At 56.2% G+C, this 14320-nt stretch overlaps 1 protein-coding gene across 3 annotated transcripts in view; it reads right to left on the bottom strand.

Moving 5' to 3' along the window:
* Positions 1 to 499: 499 nt before the first annotated feature.
* The window catches only part of DRC3 (dynein regulatory complex subunit 3), a 50288-nt gene continuing 36467 nt past the window's right edge, over positions 500 to 14320 (bottom strand). For all 3 annotated transcript variants that reach the window (XM_045586456.1, XM_045586458.1, XM_045586457.1), the window contains 5 exons: positions 9347 to 9478; positions 7070 to 7140; positions 5673 to 5796; positions 1209 to 1340; positions 500 to 773 (listed from right to left, as the gene is read on the bottom strand). In XM_045586456.1, coding sequence (XP_045442412.1) covers positions 660 to 773; positions 1209 to 1340; positions 5673 to 5796; positions 7070 to 7140; positions 9347 to 9478 — 573 coding nt within the window. In that variant the 3' untranslated portion in view covers positions 500 to 659. The remainder of the gene's footprint in view (positions 774 to 1208; positions 1341 to 5672; positions 5797 to 7069; positions 7141 to 9346; positions 9479 to 14320) is intronic.

Raw genomic sequence — 14320 nt, 5'->3', positions numbered from 1 at the left:
TGTCCACAGTCCTGGAGGCACGGCGCCGCGGGCCAGGGCCCAGGGCACGGAACCGGTCCGGGTTCAGGAGCATCGGCTTTCTGAGTTGCAAAAGGCATCACTCCCAGTCCGGGGCCTGGCCACACGCCAGGTGCTTGGCCACTCGTCCCTCGTCCCAGGCTTGTGCTCAGAGGAGGCATGCTCACGCCCGCACTGCACCGCAGTTCTGGCTGCAGGGGTGGCGTGGACGCCCGCTGTGCTCTCCACCTCCGGAGGGTCCCTGGGCCAAGCTGTCACAGCCGCAGCCTCTGCTTTGTGCTGCTGCGCCTCGGCTTCCCTCCTCAGCACCCAGAGGAGGGCAGTGGGGTCCATACTGGCCCACTCCCCTGCAGCTGCAGCCCTCCGGCCCGTCGGGAATGGTGCACGGCCAGGAGCGCAGCCCTCGGCCCACCCTGGGGAGTGGCTCTCGGGAGGCCGGCTTACTGCTGCTCACACAGGAACAGGAAACTCATACCTCTCTAAAGAATGGAGAAACGGTGACACCGGTCCTTTATTTCTGTCTACATTTGGGAGTTGGTGCAGGGGTGGTGGGAGGATGGGGCTGGGGGCTTGGGGCTGAGTCCCCACACTCTCCTGGCAGGGCCCAGTGCCGTTTTCCGAGGGATCCTCTGGGCAGACTCCTAATCTAGAATGTCGCCACTGTCAAGGTTGTCCAGTTCATTCTGCAGGTGGTCCATGAACTGATTGATCTCCTTCACTCGCTTGCGGTTCCTCATGGTCTCGTCCTGGTGAATCTGAGGGTGAGACCAAAGCCCAATTCCCGTAGGTCAGAGAATTGATTAATATCTCAGTGAGTCCAGTTTGGGGAAAAGGAAGGTAATTCTTTGAATTTTGCATAGTTATGTCTCATTTACCCCACAGCTCCCTGGGTTCTGCTTAATCCATCTACATGCAGGTGTCCCCCAAAAGTGTGTACACACTGACTCATTCCAATGGGTCAAATCTGAAAGGAAACCAACACCAGTTGACCTATCAGCTGTTAGAGTGTGGGTACGTTCTGGGACACCCTGTACTGAGTTAGAAGAGAGATGAAGCACATGACTGGGCAACGTGCAGTCTTCAGCGGAGAATCCGGTAGTTTTACTTTCTGGCTTCTTACCGCAGAGTTCCCACTCCTCCCTGGCCACGCTAGAGGCACTGAGGCCGCCTGCCGGGTGCAGCTCACTCACCTTGTCCAGTAAGTGTGTGCACCAGGAGTTGACTCTGGTCACCAGCTCGTCTTCTCGGTTGTCAATCTTGAGAAGGTGGATGTCATGTGATGTCCCAACAGCATTCACAATTGTGTCTTTGTCCACAAAAAGCTGGGGAGCGGGATGACATGAACAAGTGTGTCTCGTTACTCCCTGAGCAAAGCAGGGAGCCGAGAGGAAGGAGCCCAGAGCGGCCGGCTCGTGGGGTGGTGCTGTGCTGCTGCCCGCGCCCGCGCCCGCGCCCGCCCGCCGAGAGCGTGGGGAGTGTCATGGCAGAGTCAGCCAGGCAGACTGCAGGCCCAGGGAGGAGGCAAAGGGTGCCTCGGGCTGCCCTCACTGAGGACATGGGCTCTCGCCTGGACCCTTGCAGCTCGTGTGGGAAGTGCGAGGCTGGTCAAGGGTTTGAGGCTGCTCTGAGGACACAGACCCTGCCAATGGGGCGCCCACACCACGCTGCTACTCCACTCTGTTCACACCAATCAACTTCAGCCTGGCATCGCTCTTGGGGTCCCCTGCCTTCTTGCATTCCCGACCTTGTAAAAAGTTGGAAACAACCCCCCTCCATGAGGCCTGGCTGGTGCTAGGCGTTCACACTGGCGCTGTGCCTGGCACAGTTGAAAACCAAGTGGCATCCATCGCTCCTCTTTGGATTAGTCTGACAGCTGTGAAAACAAACTCGGAGCCAGACCCCTGATGGCTCTCAAAGGTTAAGGCAAGATTTCAAAGAGGAATGAAGCCCACCCAGCCACATTGCTTTTCCTTACACTCTTGTTATTAACTATAAGCCAATGATTCAACTGTAGGTGGAGGAAGTTTTGTTAGTAAAATTTGATGTAAAATACTTTATGTAATATTTTTTATAAAAAAGAAAAATGTTAAGCGGCATCATGTCCCGGGCAGGGAAGCCGCCGAAGTGCTCAGCAGCGCCGCCCAGCCCGGGAAGGGCGGCCTGTGATGCCCAGACGGCACCGCTGGAAGGTCCTGCCGAGGCGTGCAGGGAGAGTGCGTGTTCATTCTTCGGGATGGCAGTGGTGAAGTTAATAGCCTCCAAAATACGTTCTGTGCAAGCTTGAGATGTTAATATTTCTGGAAAAAAACCCACAACATTGGTCAAATATGTTTGCACAGCCTGGATTCCATGGTGCACAGAGCCTTCCAGCGACAGTTCTGGGAAGTCCTGTGGAAAAGAAACAACTTTTTCTCTCAGTTTTGCAACTTATCTGGCCACAGACTTCTTTTCAGAGTCAAATCTGTTACTATTTCATGGGATGCTGGTTTCCACAGGATCCCTAACAGAGAAGCCATGCCGGCTGATGCGGGGAGTGGGGCCTCTGGGGGAGCAGCTAGCACCGTCATACAGAAGTGACAAGATGTCATTACATTCTTCCTCTGCACAGCAGGCCCCAGGCCAGGCTCTGGGAAGGTGCAGACACACGTTGCCCGCCTGCGTGAGCCTCGGGCAGCAGGCACTGCAGAGGCTGTGCCAGCTGTTCCCAAACCAGCACAGCCACAGCATCCACCCAAGGTCCTTGTTCATTTTAAAAAGTGAGTTACAGCCCTACCCGGTTTGGCTCAGTGGGCAGAGTGTCGGCCTGCTGACTGAAGGGTCTCGGATTCCATTCCAGCCAAGGGCACATACTCGGGTTATGGGCTTGATCCCCAGTAGGGGCGTCGGGAGGCAGCTGGTCAGTGATTCTCATCATTGATGTTTCTATCTCCCTCTCCTCTTTGAAATCAATAAAAATATATTCAAAATAAATGAGATTCTCCCCTTCAAAAAAGGTGGATTACAGCTGATCTCTTAAACCAGAACATCCTTCTGAAAATGCAGAAGACTGTTTTAGAAGCTGTGGGAAGTGGAGTCTGCTTGGGATGGACGAGATAAGAATTGGTTATGAAAGACTGTGACTGTAAAATACAAATGAAAGGAGTCAGGTTTAAAGAAGTGATTTTAAAATGCAAGTTTCTGGCCTAAAATGGTGACTGTCAATGTGCCTTCAAGCAGTTCCTGTGAGGGGATGCTCTGGATTCCCCTCTGATCCTGCAGGTCAGAAGCCCTACAGAGAGCGGGGTGTGCAGGCCCTTGGCGGTGGCAGCCACTCTCCTGTGGGCCGTGTGGCCACAAAGAACCTTTCAAAGTGACGTGTCCGGGCGGGAGGCTGGAAGTGTGCCTCCCAGGGCCACTGGGATGCTGGTGGCTGGAGGATTGCTTGCTCCGTGTCCACGTGGGATTAGATCATGCTGCCACACCCATCCTGGGCGCCTGCCCACACTGGTCCCCTCACCACAGAAATGAGCAGAGGTCCTGCCTGCGCAGTCCCCGCTTGGCCAAGGGGGCAGTGACCGGTGCTGCCTGCTCCTCTGCCGAGGGGAAGCCCTCAGGTCCCAGGCAGGATCCTGTCACAGCCACCCTGTCCAGGGACTGCTGGCCGGGTCCTACCTGCAGTCAGTTAGGGACTCTGAGCCTGCCCCTGGGTGGGCAGGATGAGCGCCCAGAGCTCCTTGCTGTGTAGTGCTCCCTGCGCAGTGCTCTGCAGTTCAGCCCAGGGGGCGGGAGCAGAGTGTTCACTCCTGCTGCCGTGCCACGGGGCCTTCCCTTGCACCAGCGCCGGGCTCCGGCCCTGTGCGTGTGCAGTCAGCTTTTCCCGGCCAAGAGGTGAAGGACTTTACATAGAGAGGAGGCCCTAGATGTGGAGGAGCTGGTCACAAGCTCTCCGCTGGGCAAGCGTTTTAAAGAGCCTCAGCCGTGTGACTTGTGGTCACACCCACAGAGCCAGGCTCTGGGGCCGCCGGCCTGCTGCCTCGGCTGAACCCCCTCTTGCTACAGGCACAGTAGACATTTTGTGAAAGGCTTTGAGTCAAGCCTGTTCCGGTCCCAATCCTGCCACTTCCATGCTATGTGTCTTAGGTGGGTTACTCTCCGCTCTGTGCCTCAGTTTGCTCATCTGTAAGAGGGAATCATAATGGCACTGATAATACTGTGGATGTGGAGATTAAAAGAGCAAATATACGTCCAGGGCCTCAGAGACGCAGGCGTAGGGAGGCCCACAGAACTGGCTGTTGGTGTCATCATTACTCTCACAGCCAGGGCGTGCTCTCCCAGCTCAGCGTGCCCACGGCAGTGCTGACCTAAGGCACACCCGGGGGGAGTCCTGGCGATGCTGCAGTGCATACGTGCCCTGCCGCACCTGAGCGCTCCCATTGCCCAGGGAGGCGCGCCTGGGCCCTGCTGGTTGTCCCCCGCAGGGAGCCCTGGTCTCAGAGCGCAGCCCTGCCTCCCTAGTGCATGGGGCCACAGACAGACCGACACCTGCTGCAGGCCAGCTCAATCCGGGCCAGCTCCGCGCCTCAGACAGCCTGCAGCCACTCAGGTCCTCACAAGTGGGCATCGGAGACCCAGTTGAGTGGTGCTCCCACCTACCAACTGTACCTGCCGGGCCCATTGCCAGCCCTGGGAGCCACCTGCCGTCCCACGCATAGCAGTCACATCAGCAAAGCAGCGCTGCAGCATGAGACTGCGACGAGGGCTCTGCGTGAGGCCGGGACAGACCTGGTTTGTCAGGAAGGTGCGGGGGAGGCCTCTGCAGGAGCTGACATTTGCGCTGGAATCTGAGTGGCAAGAACCAGCCAGACACAGGAAACCCGAGGGAAGAGCATGCCTGGCAGGCGGGATGCCATCAGAGAGGGGCAAGCTGGAGGTCTGGGAGGGGAGGCTGCTGGGCAGCAGGCTGGGCACAGGGTCTGGAGCAAGCATGTCCAATGCGTGGCCTGTGGGCCACATGCAGCCACAACAAATATGTTTGCAGCCCAGCCAACGAAGCGGAGGCACTGGCTGGGATGAACGATGAGGAGACCAACTGCTCCTGACGGGAAGGTATCTGGGCCCGGGCCTCCTCGCGCTGACCATGGTCTTCCCAGAGACCTGACCCCTGCTGCCCACCCAGTGCCACGCCCTCCTGCCCCCCCACGGGCGGGGGCTGGGCAGCGTGGGGCGCCGTCACTGGCTGTGCTGGGGAAGGGCCGCAAGGTGCTGGACCCGCAATGGCGCGGCTGCTCCCCGCTCAGCAGCCTTCTCCCGGAGCTGGGGGCTAACGGCCTCGGGGAGTGGACCCGGCTTCTCTGTGCAGGGCTCTCCTGGGAAAGCCAGAGGCCCCGCAGGGAGCTCTGGGAACCCCCTGCTGCCAGGCGGGAGGAACGCCTGGTCGTCACGCACCTCTAGCTGAGCTCCCCGCCCGCAGGGTTTGTGAGCCTATTTCTCCTGCCAGATGGCGTGACTGTCCCCTTTGGCAGAGGAGGAGACTGAGGCCCAGAGGTTTCCAGGCTTATGGGAGCCACAGAGCTGGAGGACTCTGCCTGGCTCGGCCCCCACCAAGCCTGCGCCCCGCGCCCCGCGCCCCGCCCCGCCCCCCGCGCCCCGCGCCCCGCCCCGCCCCGCCCGCTCACCGCCCGGACGTCGTCAGGCAGGTCCTCGTCCAGCTCGCCCTTGACCACCTTCTCCAGCGTGTTGATGGAGATCTCCAGGAGCTTCTCATGGTGGTGGTTCTCCAGGTCCCGGCACTGAGCCATGGTGCGGAGAGTTAAGCAAAGGCCTCAGGCTGGTCGTTCTCGTGAGGTGAGAGCAGACTCTCAGGGCCAAAGGCGAACTCTGGGCGCAGTGGCCTTCACAGCTGTCTCCCCACGCAACCTGCCCCCGGGCCAGCCTAACCCCTTCCCCATTCACATCCCTGCTTCTCACTGACCCTGGCCCCGGGCTCCCCAAGTGTCCCTCCGCTGCCCACTTCCCTCCATCCTGCCTCTTCGCCTGCCAGCACGCTGACTGGCTGGTGCTCCGGCCCTTCCCCATGGCGGCAGCGAGGGGCTGGGGGCGGGCAGGTGCACACGTCCCTCCTGCACTCACCGTTCTCTCTCCGGAGCCCCCCGCTCTCCAGTGTGGCCACGGGCCTCCTCTCGGACCCGAGCTCCGACTCTGCCTCAGGACTTGGCATGGGCTGCCTCCTCTGCCACGCTCCCCCTCAGGCCCGCCTGTTCCTGTGGGGACTCCCCCTTGGGGGGCTGCAGCCTGTGTTTCCTGTGGCCCCGGGCCCGGGAACGCAGGACCGGGCTTACTTCTGGGCAGACCCGGCAGTTGTGTCCCACAGGACAGGGCTCTGGGTCCAGGCGGCAGAGGCGCTGCTCACGCCCAGAGGTGGGCCTGCCCGGCTCCTTAGGGGGAGTTTGTCCCGCCCGCTGGGTGTGTCTGCCTGCAGCACAGGGCGGGGGTTCTGGGATGTGGTCTTCCTCCAGTGCCACTCATTTGGGAATAGCCTCCAGGACTTCTGCAAACACAGCTCCTGCTGCCCCACCCAGAGCAGCAGCCCTGCTGGCCCTACAGGAGTAAAGCTGGGGACCTCCCCCTCTCCCCCGGCCCGGCCAGGGAGCTCTGAGGCCTCTGCCAGGCTGGCTCCGCCCTGTGAAGGGAGAGTCTGTCCTTGGTGAAAGCAGGTTTGGCTTTCCTTCCATTGCAGGGCGGAGCGCCCCGCTAGGCCGGTTCCTGCGATGGACCGAGGAGCGTCTGTGGAGGCACAGACCTCCCTGCGGGCAGACGGCCCGTGGTTTCTGGGAAACAGTGAGGTGCCAACTCCTTTCTCTCTGACAACTGTCGGTGGCACTGGTGGCAGCGGAGGGCAGGCGCCCGACCCCGGTGCCGCCTGGAAGGGAGCCCTGTTTGTGGGCATCCTGCCGGGTCTGGCTGAAGGGCTGCCCTCCCTGCCTCTGCTGAGGGGCCAGCCGCCTCCCCCGCCCCCGGAGGATAAGCCCACGCCCGGCAGCGCCTCCCGGCCATGCCGCGAAGGAAAGGATATAGGCTTTGGACATTTTCCACAAAGAGCCCCACCAAGTCGATGATGTTCCTCTCGAACATGTTTATCGTCTCCTAGGAACGGAAGGAGCAGGGTTAGCGTGTGTGCTTCACAGGAACGGCTGCCCGAGCCTCAGAGCCAAGGCCGCACTGCCTCTGCTCACAGCTTCAGGACAAGAAGCCATCGGGCCTTCTCGGCGAGGTGGTGCCCTGACCCTCCTCCCTCCTGACCTGTCCCAATCCCCTGGCCTCTGGACATTTCAACCCACTCACTGCCCTGGAACAGTCCCTGTGGTGCTTTCTGCAAGCCTCTGCCTGCTCCCTCTGCCAGGAACACCGCCACCCCCAACACACACACACACACACACACACACACACACTCACACACAGTCACACACACTCATACACACACTCACACACACACACAGTCACACACACACACACACTCACACACACACACACACACACTCACACACACACACACACTCACACACAGTCACACACACACTCATACACACACTCACACACACACACACAGTCACACAGTCACACACACACTCACACACAGTCACACACACACTCATACACACACACACTCACACACACACACACACACACTCACACACAGTCACACACACACACTCATACACACACTCACACACACACACAGTCACACAGTCACACACACACACAGTCACACACAGTCACACACACACTCATACACACACACACACACACTCACACACAGTCACACACACACACTCACACACACACACTCACACACAGTCACACACACACACTCATACACACACACACAGTCACACACAGTCACACACATTCATATACATACACACACACACTCACACACACTCACACACACTCATACACACACACTCACATACACACACACTCATACACACAAACACACACACTCACACACATACATACACACACACACACTCACTCACACACACAAACACTCATACATACACACACACTCACACACACACACTCACACACACTCACACACACTCACACACACACACACACACACTCACACACACGGCTCGTCTCCTCCTCTGGCCTCTCCGTGGCATCGCCTCCAGATAACAGGGAGGCATCAGTGAGCCCGGACCGCCCACCTCTGCACGTAACCTCGCTGGGCCTCGCCTTCCCCATCTGGGATATGGGCTTCCTTTTAGTGCCTGTCTCAGGGAGCTGTGGTGAAGCTAAACTAGGTGACTCACACAAAGGGCTTCACAAGGTGCCTGGCGGAGAGCAACCCTCAGTAATGCCAGCTGTGGCCTGAGGGACCCTGCAGTGCTGGCCCCTGTGCTCAGCCGGGCACCCGGCCTAACAGGACACACACACACACTCACACACACACACACACACACACACACACACTGACGCGGGGACAATGGCAGATGGAGCAGCCTGCGACCCTAGCAGCCCAGGACGGGCGCACCCTCAGACCGCCAGGGACCAGGGCTGCGGGGCAGGGGCCTGCGGGAGCCTGGGGATGGTCACAGGCCCAGCCACCGCACAGCTTCCAGCGTGCGTGAGTGGTCGCAGCGAAGCACACAGGGCCGTGAAGCCCCGCAGCAGGCACAGCCTTGCCGGCTGTGCACGGGTCTGATGCACCAGCCGATCCCCTGGGCTCCGGAACCCGGCCCGCTGGGAGCCACTGCCTGAGCCGCCTGAGGCCCAGGGCCTGCGGGCAGCGCTGCCCGAGGCGGGAATCTCCGCGTCTGAGGCCCACGGGACGGGACGGGAGGGGACGGGAGGGGACGGGACAGGATGGGGGCGTTGATCAGGGCTATCTCGGCCCAGCCACGGCAGCATCCACCGAGGCTCCACTCCTCGCTGCCCTCAGACTCGCAGCCGCCTGTGGACACCTGTCCCTGGGGTTCGACAGGCCAGCTCAGTGCTGAGGCGCAGGTGCCCGATGGCCACACCGCGGCTGAGAGCCGAGGGGCCTTCGTTTCACCCCGAGGGGGCGCTGCTTGCTCCCTGACACCGGCAGCTCCTTGGCCTAATCAAAACCCTCCCCCGAGCTCTGGCTCTTCCAGGTGGGGGCTTCAGAGGAATGAGCTCCCCCTGCTGCTGCGGGAGCCGCTGCAGTGTAGGGGATCGGGCGGCGGTGTGTGTGTGTGTGTGTGTGTGTGTGTGTGAATGCACGAAAAGCCAACAGGCTGACCCAGGACGCCCGGGCAGCGCTTCCACGGCGGCAGCACCAGCTCCGGTTCACCGGCCTCACTCATCGGCGCCGGGCCCGCACCTCCAGCTGCTCCACCAGCTGCATCTCCAGCGTCATGAGCACGTTGGCCAGCTCGGTGATGTCCTCGCTGTACTCCGAGATCCTCGCCTCCATGCTGGCCAGGTCCGACTCGTCACGGATGGCGGTCAGACTCTGGAACGAGAGCCTGTGGGTCGGCGTCACAGCTAATTGCACGCAGGGCCGGTTTTGTGTTGGGAATGGGACCCTGGGTTTGGACTGCCCACACTCAGGGGTAGCTACGCCTCATGGCAGCACCTGAGCCTCAGCAGCTGCGCGCTGTCTGTCCCCGTGGCTGGGGGCTGCCGGGCACCGTGAGCACTGCCGACCCCCAGCTGGGCTCTCAGCACGGGGCCGGCCGGGCGGCAGGAGCAATGGCTCCCAGAGTCACTCAGCAGCAGTGTCACCTCGAACGAGTCCTTCCTTTCCATTCTCCAAGCTCCAGGCCCTCCCGTGAGGGGAGAGAGCTCCCGCTTCCCAAGCCCCGGGCTGGGCAGGGGGCGCCCCATCACCGTGCAGGCTGCGAGTCTGAGGGCGGCGAGGAGTGGAGCCTCGCTGGATGTTGCCATGGCTGGGCCCTGTCACCACTCTCCAGCCTGAGGCCCGTCAGACCCACAGGACCCCAGCGCCAGGGGGTGAGCAGTGAGCAGGCCGGCGGCGTGGAGAGGGCGGTGCCGAGGCGGGAGGCGCCACCGCTCACCAGGCGGCCCAGGCCCCAGCCGCCACGCCCCGTGCAGCTTGTCTCTGCTGACACTCGTGTTAGCTTAAAGGAAGAGTAACTGGACACGATTTGAGGTGAGTGTCTTTCTAATACTGGCTACCCCACCTGGAGAAAAGTCAGGCTCAATGCCTATCTCGAGTGTTAGATGAAAATAAATTCTGGCAGAGAATCCAAGATGGCTGCACAGGTAAACACCTAGCCGCAGCCGCACACAACAATTTCAATAAAATACAACTAAAATATAAAACTGACATTACCCAGAATTACAGGAAAGTCGACTGACTGGAAATTCTACAACGAGAAGCAAGGAGAAAACCAGAAGGAAGTGTGGAGGAGCTGTAAAAATCTAAGGTACGGAGACACACGGCCTGCGTGGAGAGGACGGAGCCGGAGAGGAGGGGCGGCTGAGTGCCTGGCTGGCGTAACCTAGCGGGAAGGAGATAAAAGCTCCGACTGTGCTAGGCCCCAGTTCTGACTGCTCTGAACCCCAGTTCTCGGCCAGATCCCGGGACCCAGGCTCATCCATAGGGAGCTGGGCTGTAAGGTGGAACCCCGGGGGAGCGGCGAAAGGAGGTCCCAGAGGCGCGCACATTGTGCGCAGAGAAGGGACGGTTGGCTGTGCCGCGGGATTGCCTTGGCGGGAAGGAGACTGGGGCTCCAAACTGCTCTGAACGCCACCTCCAACCCCACTTCCAACTGAACTGAACCCCAGTTCCGGGCTCATTGGGGGAGAGCCTACACTATTTGGTAGCAGGAAAATTGAGGACACCTTTCTCTCAGAGGTGCTAGTAGCGAGTACTGAAGGACCCAGGGGATTACTGAGACTCAGGAACCGCACAGGGCATGGCTGACAGAAGCCAAGCCTGTAGGCTCCACCCTGAAACTCCGCCCCATCAGGGAAGCGGCGAAAATGCCAAGACAACTAAATAGATCACAAATGAAAGAAATGGAGGACAAAAAGCGACTGGATATAAAGTTCAAAACCACACTTATAAGTTGTTCAAGAATCTCCTAGAAAAGGCCGATAAAATAAACGAGACCTATGAGGATATGAAAAGGGATCAACTAGAAATAATAAGGGATCAACAAGAAATAATAAGGGATCAACAAGAAACAAAGAATACATTGTCTGAAATAAAAATATTATACAGAGTCCTAAAAACAGAATGGAAGACCGCAAGAATCAAGTCAAAGATTTGGAACATAAAGAGCCAGAAGACACTCCTCCGCAGAAGCAAGAAGACAAGAGAATCCAGAAAGTTGAAGATAATGTTAAGAAACCTCTGGGACAACTTCAAGCGAACCAACATCAGAATTATGGGGGTCCCAGAAGATGAGAGAGAGCAAGATATCGAAAACATACTGAAAGAAATAGTGACAGAAAACTTCCTCCACCTGGTGAAAGAAATAGACTTACAAGTCCAGGAAGCACACAGAACTCCAAACAAAAGGAATCCAAAGAGGACCACACCAAGCCAAATCATAATTAAAATTCCAAGAGCAAAAGACAAAGAGAGAATATTAAAATCAGCTTAAGCCGAAACTGGTTTGGCTCAGTGGTAGAGCGTCGGTCTGTGGACTGAAAGGTCCCAGGTTCCATTCCGGTCAAGGGCATGTACCTTGGTTGCGGGCACATCCCCAGTAGGTGGTGTGCAAGAGGCAGCTGGTCGATGTTTCTCTCTCATTAATGTTTCTAGCTCTCTATCTTTCTCCTTTCCTCTCTGTAAAAAATCAATAAAACTATATTAAAAAAAAAAGAATATTAAAAGCAGCAAGAGCAAAGCAGGTAGTTACCTATAAAGGAGCACTTATACGATTGTCAGCTGATTTCTCAACAGAAACCATGCAGGCCAGACGAGAATGGCAAGAAATATTCAAGGTGATGAATAGTAAGAACCTACAGCCAAAAATACTCTACCCAGCAAAGCTATCACTCAGAATTGAAGGCCAGATAAAGATCTTCACTAATAAAAAAAAGCTAAAGGAGTTCATCACCACCAAACCAGAATTATATGAATTGCTGAAGGGGGTTCTTTCGGAAGAGAAAGTAAACAAAGATAAAAATTATGAACAACAAATACGTAACTATCAACAAGTGAATCTAAAAACCAAGGAAATTAAAAAAAAATCTGATGAACAATATTAACTGTTGAATATAATAGAATCAGAGTTATGGAAGGGGAGTGAACTGACGATTCTTGGGGAAAAGGGGAGAGGGGGATGTGGGAAGAGACTAAACATAAACTGTGCACCTATGGATGAGGACAATGGGGGGTGGGGAAAGGGCAGAGGGTGGGGTGGGAATCTGGTGGAGGAGAGCAATGGAGGGGGGGAGGGAGAGGAACATTTGTAATAATATGAACAATAAAGATTTATTTAAAAAAATAAAAAATAATAAAGTATGGTAGTTCATTGTAAAAAAATTAAATAAATTCTGGACAGAGCAAATACTTAAAGGTAAAAATTAAAGCTATAAAAGTACTAGAAAATATTGGGGAATTTTAAATAATCTTTTCTTTTTAAAAAAATATATTTTATTGATTTTGTACAGAGAGGAAGGGAGAGAGATAGAGAGTTAGAAACATCGATGAGAAAGAGTCATCGATCAGCTGCCTCCTGCACACCCCCAACTGGGGATATGCCCGCAACCAAGGCACATGCCCTTGACCGGAATCGAACCTGGATCCTTCAGTCCCCAAGCCGACGCTCCATCCATTGAGCCAAACCGGTTTTAGCTAAATAAATAATCTTAAAGTGGAGAAGTCCTTTCTGAGTATAAGCAGAAGAAAAGGCTGATAAAGTCTATCACATAAAAAATTTTAATATTCTGAATGTAAATACACCAGAGACAAAATAACAAGATAAACAGCAAACTGGGAAAGTGCTAACAACTTATTTCATTGACACATGGCTAATTTCTCAATCTATAAAGTGCTCCTACAGAGTAATCCTATTTAATAAAGAGGTAATATGCAAATTAACTCTCATGCCCTCACAAGATGGCTGCCTACGACCATGCTAGCTGGGGGGAGAGGGGTGGTGAGGGATGACCAAATGACTAAACAAGCAGACTTCATGGGGCAACTAGGCTGGCCAGAGGGCAGTTGGGAGTGGCCAGGCCAGCAGGGGGAAAGTTGGGAGTGACCAGGGTGGCAGTGGGGGGCAGTTAGGGGCGCCTAGGCTGGCAAGGCTGGCAGGGGGTGGGCAGATGGGGATGATCAGGCCAATAGAGGGGGCAGTAAGGGGTGACCAGGCCAGCAGCAGGGGGCAGTTAGGGGAGACCTGGCCAGCAGGGGGGGCATTTAGGGGCAACCAGGCAGGCAGGCAGGTGAGTGATTAGAAGCCAGCGATCCAGGGTTATGAGAGGGATGTCCTCAGGCCTAAACCAGCAGTCAGACATCCCTTGAGGGGTCCTGGATTGGAGAGGGTGCAAGCTGGGCTGAGGAGACCCCCTTCCCCCCCTCCCCCCTCCCCCCCTCTCCCCTTCCCCCCTCCCCCCCGCATGAATTTTGTGTACCGGGCCTCTAGTATTGAAAATGAAAACAAAGAAAGAAAAAAAGAAAGGGGAGAGAGAGAGAGAGAAAGTGAGAAAGAGAAACACCAAATGGAAAAATGGGTAAGGGCACGGTATTATGACAATAGTTCACAAATAAGAAATGCAAATGTTGCCCAGTCAGTGTGGCTCAGTGGTTAAGCATTGACCTATGAACCAGGAGGTTATGGTTTGATTCCCAGTCAGGTACATGCGTGGGTTGCAGGTTTGGTCCCAGTAAGGTGCATGTAGGAGGCAGCCAATCAATGATTCTCTCTCAACATTAATGTTTCTCTCTCTCTCTCTCCCTCTCCCTTCCCCTCTGAAATCAATAAAAATATGTTTTAAAAATGAATAAAACCTAAGAGAGAAGAAAAGGGAAAGGGTGGGTAAGAGATCAACCAAAGGACTTGTATGCACTCATATAAGCATAACAAACGGACACAGACAGTTGGGGGGTGAGGGCCTGGCCTGGGGGTGGGAGCAAGTGGGAAAAACGAAGACTTGCAATACTTTCAACAATAAAATATTTAAATAAATAAATAAATCCCGTTGAAACCGGTTTGGCTCAGTGGATAGAGCATCGGCCTACGGACTGAAAGGTCCCAAGTTCGATTCCGGTCAAGGGCATGTACCTTGGTTGCGGGCACACCTCCAGTAGGGGGTGTGCAAGAGGCAGTTGATCGATGATTCTCTCTCATCGATGTTTCTAACTCTCTCTTCC

The sequence above is a fragment of the Pipistrellus kuhlii genome, unplaced genomic scaffold (genome assembly GCF_014108245.1).
Source record: "Pipistrellus kuhlii isolate mPipKuh1 unplaced genomic scaffold, mPipKuh1.p scaffold_m20_p_23, whole genome shotgun sequence".
Taxonomy (NCBI): domain Eukaryota; kingdom Metazoa; phylum Chordata; class Mammalia; order Chiroptera; family Vespertilionidae; genus Pipistrellus; species Pipistrellus kuhlii.
This window is presented reverse-complemented; position numbering and strand designations above follow the sequence as displayed.